The sequence below is a fragment of the Periplaneta americana genome, chromosome 1 (assembly GCF_040183065.1).
Source record: "Periplaneta americana isolate PAMFEO1 chromosome 1, P.americana_PAMFEO1_priV1, whole genome shotgun sequence".
NCBI lineage: Eukaryota > Metazoa > Arthropoda > Insecta > Blattodea > Blattidae > Periplaneta > Periplaneta americana.
Window position 1 is genome coordinate 194799964 of NC_091117.1, and position 22781 is coordinate 194822744.

Consider the following 22781-nt stretch of genomic DNA (forward strand, 5'->3'; position numbering starts at 1 on the left):
TATGCATATTTCTTAAAATATTTTAATATGAAAGAAACTTAATTTTAATGTTGTGTTTCCTTTTAAGGGGTTAGGTGCACCTTACTGCAGTAAAATTTTGGAAATATTCAACATATTTTTCTCCATTACTATATCATGTACAATAATTATTTGCATTTTTTTTTTTTTTTTTCAAAATTCATTTCACTGTGCAGTGATGAAGCATTTCCCACATAACTCAAAAAGTATTCAACATTCTGTGATTAAATTTTTTGTGTGTATTTATGCATGTTATATCTGCGATATGATGCAAGATCACTTCTCCACCTTTGATAGATTGTGTGATAAAAAATAAATTCATTTAAAAAAGTGGTGAAGTATCAGTACTTTCTTCTAACACAAAATAAAAAAAAAAATATTATTTATTAAGGAATGTAGTTGAAAGAGCATGATATTGTAAATATGAGTTTCAGCAATAAAATAAAAGAGAAAGAACATGAAAAGTTAACAAGTTAATGAATTATGAGGGAAACGCTTCATCACTGCACAGTGAACTGCCACCATTTTGAATTCGTAAAAAAAAAAAAAAAGTCTATGTATAATTTTTTTTCAAATGGTAAAAATATTTTTTTTCATATAGCAGAAGGACAGTGTTTTACACATATCAATTTTCATTATTGCACAAAATACAGTAATGGAGGAAAAAATGTTGAATATTTCCAAAAATTTTACTGCTGTAAGCTGTACCTAATCCCTTAAAGTAACACAACAGACACCCATACCATTCAATGTGTTCAAATCTGATATTAGGGATCCATGAGTACACTTTTGTTGGTGTCTTCAGCTATAGCTCCTGCAGTAGGGCATTTTAGCCTTGTTTTTTCTTCTACACTACACCCATCTAATACAGTATTTACACTTATGACTGTTTAAGAATTCGTTCTTCTTGTATTCAGTTATGTTTGAATTGTAATATATTATCCTAGATCATATATGTAACAGATATGTCGGGGTTATAGGCTTTGAGGTTAACAACTTTTGTCAGGTTTACTACGCTGCCATCTAGTTGTTACATAAGGAGTCACGTCATAATACCCATTTGAATTGCATTAGCGACTGTGCTGCCATCTCGTGTTCGTTTACGACGGACGGGTCGCGATCCTGGCAGTTGTTCTCTTCAAAGTGCTGCCGATTTTAACGTAGCGAGGAGTTATCTGTTACATATATGATCTAGGATATTATTCACAGAAAAATAATAATGCAATTTCTAAGTTTAATTTGTTACAGTATTTAATGTTTTGTTTTGTGTGTGATGTCCAGAATGGAGCTGCCTTGTTGATTGATGAAGTACAGACAGGTGGTGGGCCTACAGGCAAGATGTGGTGCCATGAACACTTCAATTTGGATGAAGCGCCCGACGTCGTCACTTTCAGCAAGAAAATGCAGCTTGGTGGTTACTTTCATAAACCTGAATTTAAGTATGTTCGAATATAAATAATAAGTAAATTTAGTCGATTAGATATTTTGTGCATTAAAATTAAACAATTCTTCTTATCCTTAATCTTTACTGCTCAAACTGTTATTGGAAATTGTGAGACTTTTTTGTTAGGTAAATTATTAGACTGATTACCAAAAATGAATATGTTGTTGTTGTTTTCTAATGCCAGGCATTTGACAGTAAAGTCATTTGACCTCTTGCACTCCAATATTTTTCAAAGATATTATCATAGCCAGCCACTGAAGCACAGATTTTGAGGTGTTCCGAATCCATTTCTTGGTTTGAGTTGCACAATGGGCAGTTAGGGGACTGATATATTCCAATTCTATGTAGGTGTTTGGCCAAACAATCATGGCCTATAGCCAATCTAAATGCAGCTACAGACGATTTTCGTGGTAAATCGGGAATTAACTGTGGATTTTGATGCAGAGTTCCATTTTTTCCCTTGAGATTGTGTTATCAAATTTTGTTTGTTGAAGCCTAAGTATGTAGATTTAATAAATCTTTTCACAGAGTAATACGTAGATTTAGTAACAGGTCTGTAAGTAGCAATGCTGCCCTTCTTTGCTAAAGCATCCACATTCTCGTTTCCCAGGATTTCACAATGGGATGGTATCCATTGGAATACAATTCTTTTATTAAGTGATATTAATTGAGAGAGCATTTTACTTATTTCTGCTGTTTGAGATGAAGGTGTGTGTTTAGAGACTATTGATAGAATAGCTGCTTTGGAGTCTGACAATGTAACTGCATTCTTAAAATATAAATACTTCCCTTCCCTTCCCTTCCCTTCCCTTCCCTTCCCTTCCCTTCCCTTCCCTTCCCTTCCCTTCCCTTCCCTTCCCTTCCCTTCCCTTCCCTTCCCTTCCCTTCCCTCCTGCTCTTTCTCCTTTTCTTTCCTTCCCTCGTGTACGAATACCTTCATTTCTCGACGTAGACATAATAGTGATGTTTAGAATTAAGTATTTTCGAAACACGTGTTTGTAAATTGTTGTTGAAGATTGCTGAATTTCAGTTCAAAACTAAGTAGGCATAATATTTTGTTATTCCTCTTTAGTGGAAGATGGAGAAATAATGAGTTTAATTTTATCTCTTTTAGAAATTAAAATCCACTCACACAAACTGAAACACCGGAAGGTGACACAGACTTCTGCAGTGACGATGTTTTGTTGTAGGCCACAGCAGCCCTACAGGGTGTTCAATACATGGATGGGTGACCCAGCAAAGCTCGTGCTGCTGCAAGGTGTGCTGGATGTGGTGCGCAGAGATTCTCTTTTGGATCTAGTACAAACGACAGGAAAAAAGCTTATGCAAGGCCTGCGAAACTTTGAACAGGAGTTTCCTCACTTGCTTCATGCCGCACGAGGTCGTGGTACATTTCTTGCTGTGAGCTGTCCATCCACTAAGTTGAGGGATGACTTGGTGGCCAGGCTCAAGAAGAAGGGTAAGTGATGAAATTTTAGTCGCATACCAGATTCCTTCCTTCGTTTTTCTTTCTTTTTTTTTCTTTATTTCTTCTACCCACTGCAGTGAGTATGAAACTTTACCACATGTGCTTGGGAGTTGCCCACAGGGAGAGGTACTCAGAATAAAACGTCACAACACCATACGTCCTATGATCGCAGATGCATTTTGATCCAAAAATGTAGATGTTCACAAGGAAGTTCATTGTATTGCTGATGGTGGAAGCAATCGTAGGATCGATATCATAGCTATAAATAGGAATAAACAGACAGCCGAAATAATTGATCCTACCATCAGATTTGAAATCTCAGCCACTCAACCATCTGAAGTGAACGAAGAGAAAAAGAAAATCTACGAGCCCACGATTCAGTACCTATTGGCGAAATACAACACTGAAAAAAATCACAGTTACCGGTCTCTTCTTCAGAGCGAGAGGCACCATCCCGAAAGCCTTTGTAAAGTGGAGGGAAAAATACAAGCTGACGAGAGATCTTCAAGATGCCATTGTCACCACCATAATAAAATTTTCTGTAGCGATATTTCGTCAGCATCTTTATGGTGTACATTCAATTTAAATTGCACTTGGTTCTATTTTTTTTTCTTATGTCTTATTCACTTTTGTCTGAAACCTGTTTATATAATTTTTCATTTTAAATTTTATTGTGAGCTATTCTGTGTCGCAGGACAAACCCAAAGTATTGGGTCAGACTACTAAACTAAATTAAATTATTGAATATCTCCTTTTGTCGCTCTTATCTTTTATTTTCCTGCATTCTACTTTCACTTCCATCAGGTAAAGTCGTATTACAATATTTGGAATTATATAGAATTGAATATATAACCTTCGATTTAGGTTTTAAAAATTAATTTTGCATTTAATTTTAAATTGTTCCATTTTGCGTCATAAGCCAATTCATGAAATGTGAAGACTGCCAGGTTTTCGTAAAATTGACTTTTGCTTAAAACCTTACATTATATTTACTTCTGCATTACTATAAATGTAAAAGGAACTTAGACTTTTATTGCGGTATGTTTAATAATTAATTGAAGAAAAGATAATATTATGAAGCTTAAATTAAATTTAACAATGAATTTCGTTTCAGGTGTGCAGACAGGGGGATGCGGGGAGCTGTCAATACGATTGCGACCTGCTCTTATCTTCACTCCCAAACATGCTGATATCTTCTTAGACAGGTTTCAACAGGTGCTGAAAGAAACGAAGTAAAAACGTTAACAAGGTTCTGGTGGACAGGTGTATTACGACAGGGAGCGAATTTTTATGTAATAAAAATGTAAATTATTTATTTTTATGTGGTAAAAATACAAAAATATTTGCCAAAACATTAAAAATATTTAGAAAAAAATTAACTCATTTACTTCGTCTCTTATAAAAGAAAGGTAACTCATAGTACTCACTAATAACCGCAAAATATTAGTTACTGTAGTTCCATTAGAGTTACAGAGTATAAAAAATGTTACCTCAAAATTATCCAATTTAAATGCATGTCGATTTAAATGCCTTCCTACTGTGATTTTGTTCTACGTCACATGACACTCCAATCTTACATATTTTTAAAGGGCAGATAATTCTTTACACATTACTTACTTACAAATGACTAAGGAACCAGGAGATTCATTGCCCTCTTACATAAGCCCACCATCAGTCCCTATCCTGAGCTAGATTAATCCAATTCCTACCATCATATCCTACTTCCCTCAAATCTATTTTAATATTATCCTTCCATCTACACCGTGGCTTCCCCAAAGGTCTTTCTCCTCAGGTCTTCCAACTAACACACTCTATATGTGTTGGGTTATTTGAGAACACTGATCAGCTTTGGCTGTTTTAATGAACGGTTTGCAAAATAACACTTCTCATCAGTGGCAAATATGTTATGATGTTAATACGTCATTAAAATCAGACTGATAAATGGTGTACCAGGATGGAAACGGTGATGTAACATTTGCAGGGTGATCCATTCTGATACCATAACTTAGTGACTAATAACTAATAACTTCGATTGGGTATACTACTACGATGCGAGTATGAACTTGATGGTGGTCTGTGGCAACTGGCGGCTATTTTGGGCATGCACGAAAATTTCCGGGCATAAGTCTATATCTCGTCTATATAATTATTTTGATATGTATTCACATAAAGTCCATGGCTCTATGCCCGACACAGCCACATCCCTTTTTTTTTTTTAATCTTACTAACATTGGTAAAGCTGCGATCTTGTACTCGATTTCACCTTAGAATGTTTATAATAGTCCCACCTTCACTGATTGTTTCATGTTACACAAGCTACGGACAACTGACAGAGCTATCACATCTCACATCTGGAATAGCTCTCACAGTATACTGTACTCTATTATGTAGTAAATAATTTCGTAATATTTTAAATTAAAAGTGTTTACATTGAAGGAAACATGAAGGGGGCAATTTTTACATTTCAAATTTACATAATATTTTTAAAAGTATATAAAAATTAATAACTTGTGATAATATAAAAAAATATACATTAGGCTGCGGAGAAAAGCGTGAATTACATGTTTATGATTAAATATTTTAAAATATTTATTTAGCTATAAAAAAATTAGAAAATATGTGTTATGAGAAATAAATGTGTGAAAAAGTGTGAATTATGTGTTTATGAATAAGTATTTTAAAATATTTATTTAAATATAAAATTTTTTAGGAAATACGTGTCATGTAAAATAAAAATTTTGGTTTAAATACACAGGAAGGCATGCCCAGAATTTTGAATTAATTCAAAGGCTCCTATGTTCGTAAAAAAAATATTTATATGTTTATTTACATAAGAATCCGCTCCTTAATTACGAATAAGTAAAAGCAACACGAAGAAAACCAACTAACCATTCATTGTTTGAGTATTAGTAGAGGAAGAAACTATTTTTTGTATGATATTCTAAATTTCTTATAGATTTGCTACCAAAATGTGTACCTCATAAGTAATTTCGCTTTTTGAGAATATTATTGTATTCTTTTTTATAAGTTTTCATATACGAATTAAAATATACACGTCATTGCAATCTTATGTTCTTGAATTACCTTGCAGTTGGTGCCTCAACAATCCTGTAGTCTGTTCTTTTGATGTAAAGAACTCGGGTATTTCTATTTCAGCTTATTCTCTTCCACGGGTAAAATGTAGAGTATACAAACTGAATTCGATTTCATCCAGTTCTTGGATTTTGTGCTTTGAGTAGCATGGGATTGTAATGTTGCAGAAGCATTTTCCTTTCATTAACTAATGCCGATTTTATTTCAGCTAAAAGCATAGGGGGATCCAGAGAAGGGCTAAGGGGAGCTTTGAATAGTAACCAGTTGCTAGAACTGGCGAGTGGCAACAATGGCAGGAAAAAGTTAGCCACCTCCCTCCTCCCATTTAGAAATTCTGGATCCGCCACTGGCCAAAAGTGCATAACATTGTTGAAGATATTTAACATGACTCTGAGTGGACATTTTGAACCACATCAAACTTCATTTGTTCTCCCTTAGCTTAAATGTATTTTGTTGAATGCTGTGTCTAGCAACAGGTCATTATGTCCACTTGGAACTAAACTTTTCCTAGCATCAGATCATTGTTGAAATCTGACAACTTCTACTTATTTTGATATGACATCATGACATTACATAGTATGTTTGAAACAGGGTGCGAAATCGTTTCTTACTGGTGGAGGGAAGACGTAAAATTTAATATGAAGCTAATTATGGCACAAATGCAAGAAGAAAAAATAAGCCCAGTTTCCGTAGGGCCTATTTTATAAACAAACGTTCCAATTTTTTTATAATAACAGTTTTTTTCATTCATTTTAATGATTCTGGTTTGGAAGGGAAAGTTGGTGATAGTGATATGGATTATGTACCCTTAGAATCAAGTGTAGAAAAATAAGTTCATTCATTAGGCGAAAGGCTGACTGAGAAAGATGCAATATTTGCACAGAAAGCAATACGAGCAGCAGATACTGAAGTGTTTCTGAAAAAAATTTAAACCACAGGAATGAAAGTTAATCCGACATGAATCTATGAAATATGTACATAGCAGGCATAAGTTTACTGGGAAAGAAGAAATAAAAAGAAACTAAGAATGCTACAGAATTTTTCTTGCACCTGAGATGGTATTTTTTGTATATTTTTCCACTGTAAATAATTTCCATGTTTGTGAATAAATGTATAACAAAACTGATTCACCCTATTTACTTTACGTATCGAAATGACTACATTAAACTATTCTCTTTAGAATTTATATTCATTATTTATATATGAAGTATAGTCCTGATGAGAGCATTTTGAAATGTCCAGAAACAACTTGATTTCTACAATTGATATGTCACTAAATGCTGGGTTTCAGTATTCGTGCTATGAACAACATTAATGAAATCACATTCATAAGCTCCATTGATAATAGCACATGACGAACTTTGTCTTAGGAATAGGCAAATCATTTATGCTTTCTTAGAACTGGATATGTACTCTCTCCATTGTGACGCAGCAATGTCAGCATTCAAACCTAGCAGATCAGGTACATCATGGTTACCATTATGTTCATACCATTAAGGCAGCCGTGGCGAGAATGCGACTCGCGAGACATTGTGGCTCGCAGTGAGAGCTACGCATTTCTCTTGCTTCTAACCTCCCCCAACCCCCACCCTCTCACTCATTGGAGTCAAACTCCGTTCCATTTCTTTTTGTCTCTGACCTGCGAGTGGCATATGTCTCTCTCGAAACCATGTACCTCTACAAAAACGAAAGTTTCAAATAGGATGGGAGGACGCATTTTTTTGCTGTCAATATGACGAGAATATTAAATGTATGATTTGTTCACGAGTATTACGAGGAAAACAGTTGTATAACATAAAACGGCATTATACTACATGTTACTCATGAAACATTAAAAATTAGGTGTTAATAATAATAATAATAATAATAATAATAATAATAATATCATCATCATCATCATCATCTCTGTACGTCGAACCTTTTTCAGCAGATGTACAAATAATGCGGTTAGCTCTTCAATTTGAACTCACTGATTTACTATTTGATGTCAAATGAAAGCTAGATGTAAGGACTTGACAAATGTTGAACTTTCAAATCTTTGCCAAAAAATTAATATCCGAAGCTTCGTTCTTTCACTTGCTCTGTTGAAGCCATGTTCGCTACAACTTACGTTTGTGAAAAATTATTTTCAACAATTAAAATAGTAAAAACCAAATTTAGATCATGACTGACGGATCAACTACGACTGGCAGTAAGTGACATAATTCCTGATTTTGAAACTTTGTTGCAGAGACATTCTGAAGACAGTGATATTGTTGATTTATTGTTCATTTCTTTCTTCATTACACGTACTAAACATTAGTTTGTAGCCTTGTACTGTATAAAATTATATTTAAGTGCTTGACGTAAGGAAAATGAAAATCCGTTAATAAGTCAGACAGTTGCTTCACTTCCCCTTCGGGTGTCCGCCTCCCTCCATAGGTGCTATGCACGTTGCAGGTTACACAGTGGTTTCGGCGCACGAATACATTTTCGCTACCGCTGCATTAAGGTATGATCAGGTATATAACTTTGTACAGGTACATCATTGTTACCATTATGTTCATACCATTAAGAATGTTCACTTCAAATACTGGAAAGCAATACATAAGTCGAAGGAAAACTTCTTTTCACTTCATCTCTGTCCACACCTGTGGAATAACAGTCAGCGCGTCTGGCCGCGAAACCAGGTGGCCCGGGTTCGAATCCCGGTCGGGGCAAGTTACCTGGTTCAGGTTTTTTCTGGGGTTTTCCCTCAACCCAATACGAGCAATTGCTGGGTAACTTTCGGTGCTGGACCCCGGACTCATTTTCACTGGCATTATCACCTTCATTTCATTCAGACGCTAAATAACCTGAGATGTTGGTACAGCATCGTAAAATAACCCAATAAAATAAAATAAAAACTTCATTTCTTAAACCTTGAATTTTCCCCCCCTGATTTTGTCAGACTCACTAATTTAACTTTTCTTATCACATTGTAATATGCTAAATATTATAGTTTTGTTTGTAAAGATTTAGGTAAACATCATATTTAATACATACTTCTCTATGAGCTTCCATTGCTGATAAAAAGTTTGTTTTAATTTAATTGTAAAAAATTACTTTCTGTGGTTTTACTATCACGAATAAAATACAAGTGACGTGTAGAAGTATATCTTATAATATAAACTTCTTTTTTAGTGGCAGCTGTTGTGAAAACCACTCAGGGTAGCACGATCTCTTATGCAGGTGGGAGGGGTATATGTGCAAATATTTTTAGAGGTAATCGGGGATAGTATACTGAACCACATTATGTAACAAATTTCTGAGTCTTTGAATTTTTTTTTTTTTTTTTTTTTTTACATGAAAAAAACACAAATGTTTTGAGGTTAGTTAATACTTTCAGGCGGTTTGTTGTCTTTACAAACAGCTCACTAGTTACGTGGAGGTCTAAGCTTGTGGGGGTTCTACTGTCCAGGCTTACCATAAAGGTGTTTGCAGTACTGTTCCTTTTAACTTTTTATTATAAATCTGTCAAAGTAATAGGAAGCTAGTTCATAGGAAAAAAAGCGGGATTACTTGTGAGAAGTCCTAATAATTACAGTGAACAGGACTAAATGCAGTACCCATATGCAATATTTAAGTATATCTCTGAACTTATTACAGTATTATAAGAAACGAATTAAGGCTGGTTCACAATAAACCGGGAACGGAAACGGCAACGAGAACAAAAACGGAAATAAAGTTAAAATAAATGTATTTAAATGTGAGGATTCACAATTAACCATTGTGAACGCTCACATTTAAATACATTTATTTTAACTTTATTTCCGTTCTTGTTCTCGTTGCCGTTTTCGTTCGCGGTTTATTGTGAACCAGCCTTTATACTTTTAGTAGTAAACAACGTAACTTCATTAGGACTTCTAACGAGCATAAAAATAACACAGTATGGCCACAGTCTAGTATATACAGTCACGAAGCTTGAGTTTATGAGGGTACTAGGAACAATAGACTGTGCAAGTACTATTTCGCGTTGTCTGTAATGAGGCGATAGCAGCGATCCTAGTGGTTAGCAACTATCTATGGATGCATATTTACTACGTATTGAGTGTCGTGACTGTAGATAATAGACTGTGGTATGGCCCAGAATAAAATATATTGATACTAAACTAATGAATATTGAATTTTAATTCTGTTTATTACATGTTTATAATGCAGTGTACACTATCATTGTTTATTCATGTTCCATAACGTTGAATATTATTGGAGGGCCATTCCACAGTGAGTGATCACTTTGCAGTGAAAAAAAAAAATCATTTTATAGTTTCTTTTGCTTAAAGCTGGGAGTATAACTGGTACCAGTAGTAGACCTATGTTATCCATAGAAAATAATTATTTTAATAAGAACTTACTGTGGAAATGGATAAAACATTTCACTCACGTATTGCTGTGAAGTTGTACTGTTGCAGAATAATAATTCCATTCTCATTCTACACACCAAAATTTTGTTCGTTTACACTTTTCACTGCCCCATTATCTATTTTATGTCTCGATGGGCCCATGAAGATGAAATAAGCGTCATATGAAAAGGGAATAAAGTACCTAATGGTCTCAATTCCCCATCATGTTCGACACTCTCTAAAAGAAATGAAGTCGGTAGCCTACCTCTAATTTGTGAACGTAAGTTCATAAGTGTTCAGTTTCAATATTGATTTGGTATTGTGTTCAGATTCCGCCTGTTTTACAAAGAAACTGAGTGATTTTCGAGAAAAGATTTCCTAGACATGGGCTAACTGCATAATTCTTTGAAGTTTTGACATCAAATTCTGTGTATGTAGGACGTTGATCCTGAAATATGTATATCTCACGAGCTGATTGCATAAACATAAAAATCCTGAATGAACATTCTTTTTCTTCAATTGAACCAATTATTTTTGAAAGGTCTCATGTCTACTGTTGTCAATTTTACAGGAGAAGCAAAAAAACTGTTTTATTTTGCTAATGGTACTTTGCAGTGTAATCAGATATTTTTTATTCGACGACAGAGGTGTAGGCCTACATTTACATTTGCATGCATTAAGGGGACACGCTACTGAGATTTCTAATCTCCACAATTTTGATTGTAAGTTTTTGAAATTTTAAAATCGAATAGATGTTGATGAGTTACATGTGCACAATTATTTTCAAAATTTTATGTTGAAAAATGTACTCGGAAAAAAATAAAATATAAAAATGTGTTTATAATTTTAGTAAACAAATATCTGGGTCTCATATAAAGATAATTTGTTTCATAAACTTTTAAAATGATGCTAAGACTACCTACAATGAAATGGTGCATGGGTTTGTTCCTAGTCAATACAGTTCATCAGTAAAAAAAAATTAACTTTTAACATTGACCAAAATTGACAAAAACTCAGTAGCGTGTCCCCTTAATTAATGGTACCGGTAACATCACTAAAACTTAACTGTAAAAAAATTATATTTATTTTGGACTTGTGCCCTTTTAATAATAAACAATAAGTAAAACATAATGAAACTAATTTTTATGTTCTTAAATCTGTTTTATTATTTACTAACAAATACTTAAGAATTTTACTGTTAAGAACATTATTTTGCTAAGGCAATATCTCTTAGTCCACACCTGTGGAGTAACGGTCAGCACGTCTGGCCACAAAACCAGGTGGCCCAGATTCGAATCCTGGTTGGGGCAAGTTACTTGGCTGAGGTTTTTTCCGGGGTTTTCCCTCAACCCAATACGAGCAAATGCTGGGTAACTTTGGGTGCTGGATCCCTGACTCATTTCACCAGCATTATCACCTTCAATTCATTCAGACGCTAAATAACCCAGATGTTGAAAAAGCGTCGTAAAATAACCCAATAAAAAAAAATCTCTTATTTCTGAAAAAGCAATTTAAAAGCATAAAAACTTTTAAGTTTCTTCAATAGACATTTCCTCTGAAGTTTTGAGTCATCTTCATTGTTTTTTTTTCTTCTTTCGGCTACTGGAGAATTTCTTCATAAAATTGAAGATATTCCGAAAGTACATACTGCATAACTTTGCTGACATCTTCAACTTTCTTATTTATTGCAACTTTCCCATAATTTGATTTACTTTAAAGTAGTTTCAAATCATTAGGATACATCGCATTAGTTCTATGCAGCAACTTGAATATGTGTGTCACTACTTCATCTATATATCCATATGCAACCACTGTAGGCCTACCTGAGGACTTAGCATCAAAAACCATAATTGAATACTGTGAGATTTAAAAGTATATTTTCTGGTCTTTAGGCACTCCTTTTCCTAATGATTCAACTACTCGCCATTTTGTAACTGTTGTAAACAAAGAATGGAATCATGAGATTTTATATTCTACATCATGCAAAAAATTATGGCAAAGGAAGAGAGTTTGTTACTGATACGTCACATGTCCTGGACACGTGCCCTTTCAATACTAAACGGAAACTTCTTTACACTGTAATATTCGGTAGAGTGCACATACTTGTGTCTTTTCTTCAGGAAACAGTGTGCTACACTAAGAAGAATATGATGGTGGTCATAACTCAATTTGTCAAAAAAGTGGACATGTGACCTTTCAATAATAATCGATTCAATTGTAAATGTTATGCTAGCCATAAGATACGACTAATAGTATACACAGTCATAAAAAGCTGAAGGAATATTGTTCAGTGGTCCAGTCATCAAGAATTAACCCTGATCCTAGAATGTGTAAGCTATTCCAGTTCCACATGTTGGGAACTATTTGTAGTAACAATAATATGTTTCATTACAGATGTTTTCATAATGTAAGTTTTATGAATTTCTCCTAGGATATGATTAATTGGACCACATATTACAGAAAGGAACCAATCCACATTATACCTAAACTGAGAAGAATGCACTTTAAAGTTAAACATCATCATCATCATCATCCTGTCAAGTACTAGTCCCAAAAGAACTGTTACGGCCTGAAAAAGCGATTTTCTTGCCATCTTTTCATAGGTTGACCAAGTGACCGTTTCCCATTTGGACAATACTTCATTATTGCCTTAGGGATCCTGGATGAAACCATTCTTGAGACGTGTTCCTTCCAGCTTAACTGATGTCTGGAGATATAGTCCAGTATTGATGACACATTAAGTTCTTGAAGATATCTTCATTTTTCTTTCGATCCCATTTAGTGTAGCCAGCTGTTCGGCGCATGAATCTCATCTCGCAAGCTGTTAGTCTGCTTTCATCTTTTGTCCTTATAGTCCACGCTTCACTCCCATAACATAAGACTGGTCGAGCTAATATTTGATAAAGACGAGTAACGAGTTGATTTTTGTACTAATGAAGGTTTTAAAACTCTATTAATGATGCCCATTGATTTGTTGAATTTTACAATTTTCTCTGATAAATCCAAATTTTCAGCAAAAGAAAGTTTAAATCCTAAATAATTAAACTCATTAACTCTTTCCAAAATTGTGTTATTTAAACAAATTTTGCTTGGTGTTGGGTATTTACCACAAAAGGTCATTATTTTTGTTTTGTTAATGGATATTTCCATTGAATATTTTTGAGCTATTAAATTTAAATTGTGTACTGACCATTGCAAATCATCTTCAGATGTTGGTAGTAAAACGAAGATCATCTGCAAACGTTATTACATCTAATTTTAAATTTCTGTTAATAGTGATATATTCGTGTTTTGTTTCTCTAAAATCTTTCACAATGGCATTCATATAAACGTTAAAAACGTCAGACGTTAAAGTTAAACATGAATGATAAATTCACAAGTAAATATAACCACATACTTATTGCTTTAATGTAAAGTTTATTATACGAAATATCTTTGTTAAAAATGTGAATCCCCGGAATTATTTAATTACTGAGACATTAAATTTATTTGTGGGTTGGTTCCTTTCTGCAGAATGTGATCCAATTGATGTATTGGGCTTGATTAATTGAATATCAAAATAGACAAAAGCAGAATTTACAACTGCGAGTAAATTAAAAACAATAAACGTGTTGTAGTGTGACAAACAATTGCCCCAAACTTAATGAGGGTAAGGAACATCGTAAGTAAACTATTGTGCTACTATTTGTTATCTGGATAAAATACTATAAATTAAATAATGAACCACTGATATGCTTCTTATGACAATTATAAGACCGATCATAATTAACATTACAGGACACTGTTTCATATAGAGCAGTTGCAGAGAACAGGCTCCTTTACTTTCCACCTGAAGAAAATCCTGGTTACCTATATTATTTAAAAGTTTTAAAATTGTCAGTTTCTTCAGTTGGACAATAAATATCCAGAAATACCTTTTGTCTGCCACATTAGCTATTATATTACACAGAACTTGTGAGTTTTCTTGAAATATGAACTGTCTTCCATACATGTTTTTGAGGTCCAAAAGCATCCTAAGTCTTCCATTTTGTCATATACAGCAATGCGCTGATATTAGCTCGATTTTGTAAACTGGATGTATTGTTAGTACAGTGACTGTTATGTGAAATAAACGGCTTAATTTAATTGTTGTATTAATTTTCTTTTCTTTCCCATCTCCCTTGAGACTTCAGTATTTACACTGACGACAATGATTGATTAATTAATTACAAGACTGTATCCTGTCCCGTCGCTCTTATTTCCGGCAGCCAATCATGTTACAGGTTGGCTACATTTAAACGTGTGCGTCTTATGATTCCCTGCTGATGACGCTATGCACTTCCTAAGGCTCGATAAATACTTAATATAATCACCCGTCATTTTGGCTCTTTTGTTGCCGTTCGCAGAAAGCACACAAGAACGTTAATTGCCGCTCAATTATTTTCTCAATTATAGTGCGTTTGATTTATTATCATAGGAGCTACGACATGATTTAACGGTGCGACAAATAGATTCCTCGTCTGGTAGCTCGGCAACGAAGGAACAAAAATAGCGAACGATACTACCTAACTAAACTTTATAGAGCCTTCACTTCCTAAGGCGTAAGCAAAGAGGGAGGAGTCACGCCGGAAATAACAGCGTCGCGACTATAGTAACAGTTTTCAAATTTAATCTACTTTACAGTTTGTTATTACATTGAAGATGTCTGTCTTTTGTACTAGCGTTTCTCTGATTTTTTGATGACGAGGCCTCACATTTGTTTAGTGCGGCCTCTGGCCTAATATCAGTTTAAAAGAAACCAGTTTAATGATGTATTTATTGAACACAAAATAATCGGATGTTTAAATTTTCATAGAACAGCTTTTAATAATAATAATAATAATAATAATAATAATAATAATAATAATAATAATAATAATAATGGCGATGGTGACAGCAATGATGACATTATTATTATTATTATTATTATTATTATTATTATTGTTATTATTATTATTATTATTATTATTTCTACTACTACTACTACTACTACTACTACTACTACTACTCTACAGCCCTTTGAAGGAGCCAGACCGACTACCCGGCTAACATAACGGAATTTCTCTAATTATCGTACCTCCCCAAGTGCATCACAATGCTAAGTGGGTATCGGTCCCGCACAATGGCCGAAATTTAATGAAAACATTTCTTCCCCATGATGACTCGAGCCAAAGCGCATTTCGTAAAACGAGTCCTAGAGAGGATGCCTTAAACCACAACGCCACGGCACAGGACTAATAATAATTGTACTAGGCCTATATTTTATTATATTATTGCGATGTACCGAAGTATTATATTTTATTAGTTATGAAGCAATGAGCAAATTTCTGTACACTCCACATTTTTAGTGACATGATAATCAGTGCACAGGACTTAGAATTTTATTCGTGGTAGATAATACAGTCCTCCAAGAAGGAGTAAGAGACGAGCCCAGTTCAGCCCAGTTGGGTAGACTACACGCAGGTCTCTGAAGGTTGAATGCGACATTATACGTATTATAATGTCTTTGAATGCGACCAAGTCTAAATTCGGTGCAAGAAGGAAACTTCAAAAGGTAATTTATAAAGTCACTTCCAATGATGTCAAGGTTTTTGAAGTACTGCCATATAGGAAACATTTTTGAGAGGAAGTGTTCGTGAGGGCCTTACAAATTTTTCCATTCACAACGGTCAAAACTAATTCGTGTGCTATTTCATTATTGTGACAGCGACGTGAGATTCGAACTCACGACCAGCGTCCCGCAAGAGAGAAGATCGCGCGGAGCACTTTGGGATGGCGCGCGGCGAAGAGGGGAAAGGGCCAACGCGGCGAGAAAGTGGAGAGAGAGTGCGCGCGCATCTGGTGCTGGTAGAGAGGAGAGGGCTCTGGATTTCTCTGGAGTGCCATCTCTAGAGACGCGTGGAACCTTCGAGGCTACGTCGCTGTGGTTATAAATTACGGACGCGAAGGAACGGCAGGAGTTTCCAGTTTTCAGTTATTCAGTCAGTGAGTAAGCCAGAGCAAGCAAGCCAGACTTGTGTGCCGGAGTTCGACTCGAGTGTGCGTCCGCATCTGCGTCAGCATCCGAAGGCTTGAGTTCGAGTGCAGTGGACCGCAGTTGGAGGGACCTGAGTTCGAGTGCAGTGGACCGCAGTTGGAGGGACCCGAGTTCGAGTACAGTGAACTGTCTCTGAAGGTCTGTGGTTCGAGATACTGTGAACTTGAGTGACTGAGATAGAAGAACTGTGAACTGAGAACGGGTAGTTCTGATTTGTAAATAGTGCTTTGTAAATATTAGTTAAGATTAACAGTTCATTGTTGTGCGTAATAGTCCAAGTAAATTGTCATTGTCGTCGGTGGAGTGCTATAACGAATACTGTGTTGAGTGAAGATCCAATTGTTGACGAGAGCGTTTAAGGTGAATTGTAGAAAGGAATTATTGTTGTGACGAATAAATTACATTGTTGTTACTAATAAAAAATCACATTATCATCAGTACTGAATGTCACTTTCGTAGGTAATTACTTTCAATTTCTCTCAATTTTATTCACTTCCTTTCGAGATAGCTAATCCTTTTCTTTCTTTTTTTTTTTACTTTATTATTTAACGACGCTGTATCAACTATGTGGGCCTACGAGGTTATTTAGTGTCGATGGTACTGGTGATAGCGAGATGACATTTGGCGAGATGAGGTCGAGGATTTGCCATTTGACATTTTCCTTACATTTGAGGAAAACTTCGGAAAAAAAAAAACCAAACAGGTAAGCCCCGTCGGGAGGGGGCTTTCAGTACCTCTTATGCAGATCTATGACTCGTCTAGACTCCACCACATGCTATCTACTAATCTTTGGACAAACGGCGAGGAACACCTGCCATGACTGACGATCGATTTGGCGTCACACAAAGACAAGCGGTACCCTATTTTTTGAAACGGAGATGAAATGTGGAGATTGTCGGTGGAATGACGAGGGGAAAGCTGAAGCACTTCGAAATAAACCCTTACGACGTTGGCTTTGACCACCATAGAAATACCTGCATCGCCAAGATTTGAACTCCGTTCCGCGGTCCTAAACAAGCGCTCTGCCAACTGACAAACATTCTGATGGGAGGCAGATAAAAAAGTTAAAATTTTTCTTCCACCATGTTAATAATGTCAAAAGAAGTGCTTATAAAAATTTTGGCCACTCGATCGCAATTATGAGGTCCAGAAAGTGAAAGGTCGTTTACAGAAAACAAAAAGCACAATTGCTTATTGAAACAGATGCAGCAATTGTTGCGCTATTTGTCAACATATTCCCCACTGGAATTGAGATATTTGTCACCATGGGATCAATTTTTGTATCCTTGTGTCGTAGAAAAAATTATGATCTATTTAACGACGCTCGCAACTGCAGAGGTTATACCAGGGTCGTCGGTGTACCCAAATTTTGTCCAGCAGGAGTTCTTTTACATGCCATTCAATGTACTGACATGAGCCTGTCGCATTTAAACACACTTAAATGTGTCGTAGAAGTCAGCCGCTTGAGATCGGAACCAGTGTTTGACAGCCGTCTGCACGTCTCTGTCGATCCCATGATATGACAAATATCTCAATTCCTGTGGGGAGTATGTTGAAAAATAACTCAATAATTGAAGTGGTGAGATCAATAAATCATTCAAGTCCACTTCTGGCCATTCATTTTTTGAAAATTCGAAATTAAATTTTGGATATTTCCACAAGTGTTACGACTTTAAAAGTTGGTATACTACTTTGTCTTGATCTCTAAAACAACCAGAAATATTACGTGCAAAAAATAATAATTAGGTAAGAAATAAAAAAAAAAAGTTTTCTGCATTTTCTGAAACTTGTGTAAATTGACTTGAATGGTTATTGATCTCACCGCTTCAATTGCTGTTTGTTTCAATAATTTTTTCCAGTGAAATTGTGTTTTCTTTCTGTTAACGGCCCCTGACGATCTTACTTTTTACGGCCCTCGTAATTGCGGTCGAGTGGCCAAAATTTGTATAGGCCTAAGCACTTCTTTTGACATTATTAACATGGTGGAAGAAAAAAAATTAACTTTTTTTTCTGCCCCCATCAAAATGTTTGCTTGCGAGCTACCAAGGTGGTTGTCAGGAATTGTATTATATCTGAAGCCCGTTGTCAAGAATAATAATTGTAATACTTTTAGATTTGGTTTACTTATGAGTCCAATAATTTCTTTACTGGAATTCTTTGCATCCGTTTATAGATCACCATAATGAGTAACGTTTCAAAACATTCGTAGTTTATTATTATTGTTATGATGATAATAATAATAATAATAATAATTATTATTATTATTATTATTATTATTATTATTATTATTATTATTATTATTGAAGCAAGTAAAGCGATCGGTTTGGAAGTAAATCCCGAAAAGACTAAGTATATGATTATGTCTCGTGACCAGAATATTGTACGAAATGGAAATATAAAAATTGGAGATTTATCCTTCGAAGAGGTGGAAAAATTCAAATATCTTGGAGCAACAGTAACAAATATAAATGACACTCGGGAGGAAATTAAACGCAGAATAAATATGGGAAATGCGTGTTATTATTCGGTTGAGAAGCTCTTATCATCCAGTCTGCTGTCCAAAAATCTGAAAGTTAGAATTTATAAAACAGTGATATTACCGGTTGTTCTGTATTGTTGTGAAACTTGGACTCTCACTCTGAGAGAGGAACATAGGTTCAAGGTGTTTGAGAATAAGGTGCTTAGGAAAATATTTGGGGCTAAGCGGGATGAAGTTACAGGAGAATGGAGAAAGTTACACAACGCAGAACTTCACGCATTGTATTCTTCACCTGACATAATTAGGAACATTAAATCCAGACGGTTGAGATGGGCAGGGCATGTAGCACGTATGGGTGAATCCAGAAATGCATATAGAGTGTTAGTTGGGAGACCGGAGGGAAAAAGACCTTTAGGGAGGCCGAGACGTAGATGGGAGGATAATATTAAAATGGATTTGAGGGAGGTGGGATATGATGATAGAGACTGGATTAATCTTGCACAGGATAGGGACCGATGGCGGGCTTATGTAAGGGCGGCAATGAACCTTCGGGTTCCTTAAAAGCCATTTGTAAGTAAGTTATTATTATTATTATTATTATTATTATTATTATTATTATTATTATTATTATTATTATTATTGTTATTGTTGTTGTTACTGCGCACCATTATCGAATTATTGTTTATTATAATACGTGTGTACATTGATTTTCTACACTGGGAAATATGGATCGAAATCGTGGCGAGTTTAAACGAAATTTGTAGTGGATGAAGATGATGTTGGGGCAGGATTTCCCTTCCTCTCTTTCATCACTCCACTAATTCCCGGTAATCATCTCATTCGCTACAACGCACGGAGCATGGTAGCTGATCACCTCTCCTAGTGCCACGGGGTCTCACTCCGTCCCATAGACCTACGAGGCACGCTGTTCTTGTTGCTCGTTATTCTATTTTGAAGGTTTGACCTATCGTCAAGAATTTCAGTTCGATTCATTGATTGATTGTTCAAATTCATTTATTGACTGACTGATTAAACTATTGATTCTTAAGACTGACTAGTTGATTCATCGAAGTACGTAACTTCGCTCCTAGTGATCTAATTTTCTAAGTCGAGTTCCAGATTTTCATAAGTTTCAGATCTTACTTACAAATGGCTTTTAGAGAACCCGGAGGTTCATTTCCGCCCTCACATAAGCCCGCCATCGGTCCCTATCTTGAGCAAGATTAATCCAGTCCCTACCATCATATCCCACCTCCCTCAAATCTATTTTCATATTATCCTCCCATCTAAGTCTCGACCTCCCCAAAGATCTTTTTTTCCCTCAAGTCTCCCAGCTAACACGTTATATCAATTTCTGGATTCGCCCATACGTGCTACATGTCCTGCTCATCTCAAACGTCTGAATTTAATATTCCTAATTATGTTAGCTGAAGAATACAATACATTTAGTTCTTGGTTATGTAACTTTCTCCATTCTCCTGTAACTTCGTCCCTCTTTGCCCCAAATATTTTCTAAGTACCTTATTCTCGAGCACCCTTAAACTGTTCCTCTCTCAAAGTAAGAGTCCAAATTTCACAACCATACAAAACAACCGATAATATAACAGTTTTATATATTCTAACTTTCAGAATTTTTGAGAGCAGACTGGATGATAAAAGCTTCTCAATCGAATAATAACAGGCATTTCCCATACTTATTCTGCGTTTAATTTCCTCTTGAGTGTCATTTATATTTGTTACTGTTGATCTAAGGTACTTCAATTGTTCCATCTTTTCAAAGGCTAAATTTCTAATTTTTATATTTGCATTTCGTACTATGTTCTGGTTACGAGACATAATCATATATCTTTTTTTTCGCGGTTTACTTCCAAATCTATCTCTTTGGTTGCTTCAAGTGATATTCCCGTGTTTTCCATAATCGTTTGTGGGTTTTCTCCTAACATATTCACATCATCCGCATAAAAAGTGAATAAGTATTGTAAAAAAATATTTCTTAAACACTTCTGTCACATTAAAATATAACCAAATGTGAAAAAATTATAAAATGCACGTGGAATATAAAAGGAGTTAAAAATAAAATTACTCTCTTTGCAACAACAAACAAATCGTAACTAATAGGCTAATTGTTACATGTGCGTCGTCTTATTCCAATTTAACATAGGTACATAAGATAAAACAGAATTTCGGACGAGTTTACATGTTGGAGTAAAATATCTGACCTTCGAAGTGCGATGTTTGTGCCAGTTTCGGACGAGTTTACATGTCCCGGAGCTAACAGCTTTGCCTGACTAAATGAGTGCACTAGTTTTACGATTAACATAGAGGCATGAGATTAAATACTCTGTCTGTCACTAAATTCACTCATTATGGTTACATCCCGATTTGATTTGATTTCATTGATTGATTGGTTGGTCGATTAATTGATTGATGGATCGACTGATTGATTTTAGCGCTATATCCTTTATCTACGAATGTATGAATCCGAACTTCAGTGAAAGAGCTACTTGGTTCTTCTATTGGAGGCATACAGTATATTATACATTCGTTGCTCAGAAAAGTTTGTGTTCCTTTCGGTCGGAGATAGTGTATCAGTGAAAGGCAATAGGCCTCAGTCCCGTATATATAGTAAGTGAATCGTAGATAATGGCATTAATTTCAAGGGGTCATTCTTTGAGATAATCAAACAAAAAAGTTTAATTTTTTTTTAATCGTTTTTGCTTCTTTTTCGAGATAAAAATTGTTTTATGTGAAATATTTTATAACTTGTTTTGGAAAAGCAATTGGCTTAATTCCCATATGCTGAGTTAATTTAAGAGAGCAGTGTATTATGATAGTAAATGATTGGAATGATTTTAGTTTTGTCCTTTAAATGTACAGAAATTTTATCCGAACAATTGTAATTTTTCGTTGTGGAAATTAATTTTAAAATACCATGAAAGAGTAATGGAACGGAGAAAAATTCTCTCCGGCGCCGGAATTTGAACCCGGGTTTTCAGCTCTACGTGCTGGCGCTTTATCCACTAAGCCACACCGGATTCTACCCCGGCGTCGGAAGAATCGTCTCAGTTTTAAGTTCCAACTCTTGGGTTCCCTCTGGTGGCCGCCCTCTGCACTACGTCATAGATATCTATGAACCTAGGACCGAAGTCTACACATGTGCTGAGGTGCACTCGTAATGAGTGACTAGTTGGCCGGGATCCGACGGAATAAGCGCCGTCTTAAATCACGGTATGATGACGCAGAATATCTGCATGGAAATATCATATGCACTTCGGTACATTATAATATATATATATATATATATATATATATATATATATATATATATATATATATATATAAATGTTACATTTGTTCGAATCAAATTTCTTTCTTTCTTTCTTTCTTTCTTTCTTTCTTTCTTTCTTTCTTTCCCTTAGTTTAACCTCTCCCTTTTAGGTGCATTTACACGACCCACGCCACCCGGGCCTTACAGGGCCGCGACCTGTCGGGAGATTTATTAAGCTATGGATCACATACATACTTTTTTGACCACACAAGGACATGGAGGGCCTCCCCGGACGAGGGATCAGCTCTATGCCAGGGCCACCTCCGATACAACACAAACATTTAAGACAATGCACAGCATTCACTCACACATATGAAAGCATTAAGGGAAGGATCGCCGTCCATGGCCGGACTTTCAAGAGGTACAATCCCGGCATTTACCTGGAAAAAAATGAGGAAACCATGAAAAACCTCAGGATTGCCGGCCTCTGGGATCGAACACCGGACTTCCCGAATGCAAGGCCAGCCCTCTACCACGCCTCTAGGAATCAAATTTCTGCAAGGACAAAACTAAAATTCTTTCAATCATTTATTAT

At 35.4% G+C, this 22781-nt stretch overlaps 1 protein-coding gene across 1 annotated transcript in view; it reads left to right on the forward strand.

The window, feature by feature from the left end:
• The window catches only part of Gabat (4-aminobutyrate aminotransferase), a 34544-nt gene extending 30262 nt beyond the window's left edge, over nt 1-4282 (forward strand). Inside the window, exons 8-10 of the mRNA XM_069834944.1 lie at nt 1300-1457; nt 2653-2921; nt 4045-4282. Coding sequence (XP_069691045.1) covers nt 1300-1457; nt 2653-2921; nt 4045-4166 — 549 coding nt within the window. The 3' untranslated portion in view covers nt 4167-4282. The remainder of the gene's footprint in view (nt 1-1299; nt 1458-2652; nt 2922-4044) is intronic.
• The last annotated feature ends 18499 nt before the right edge of the window (nt 4283-22781 follow it).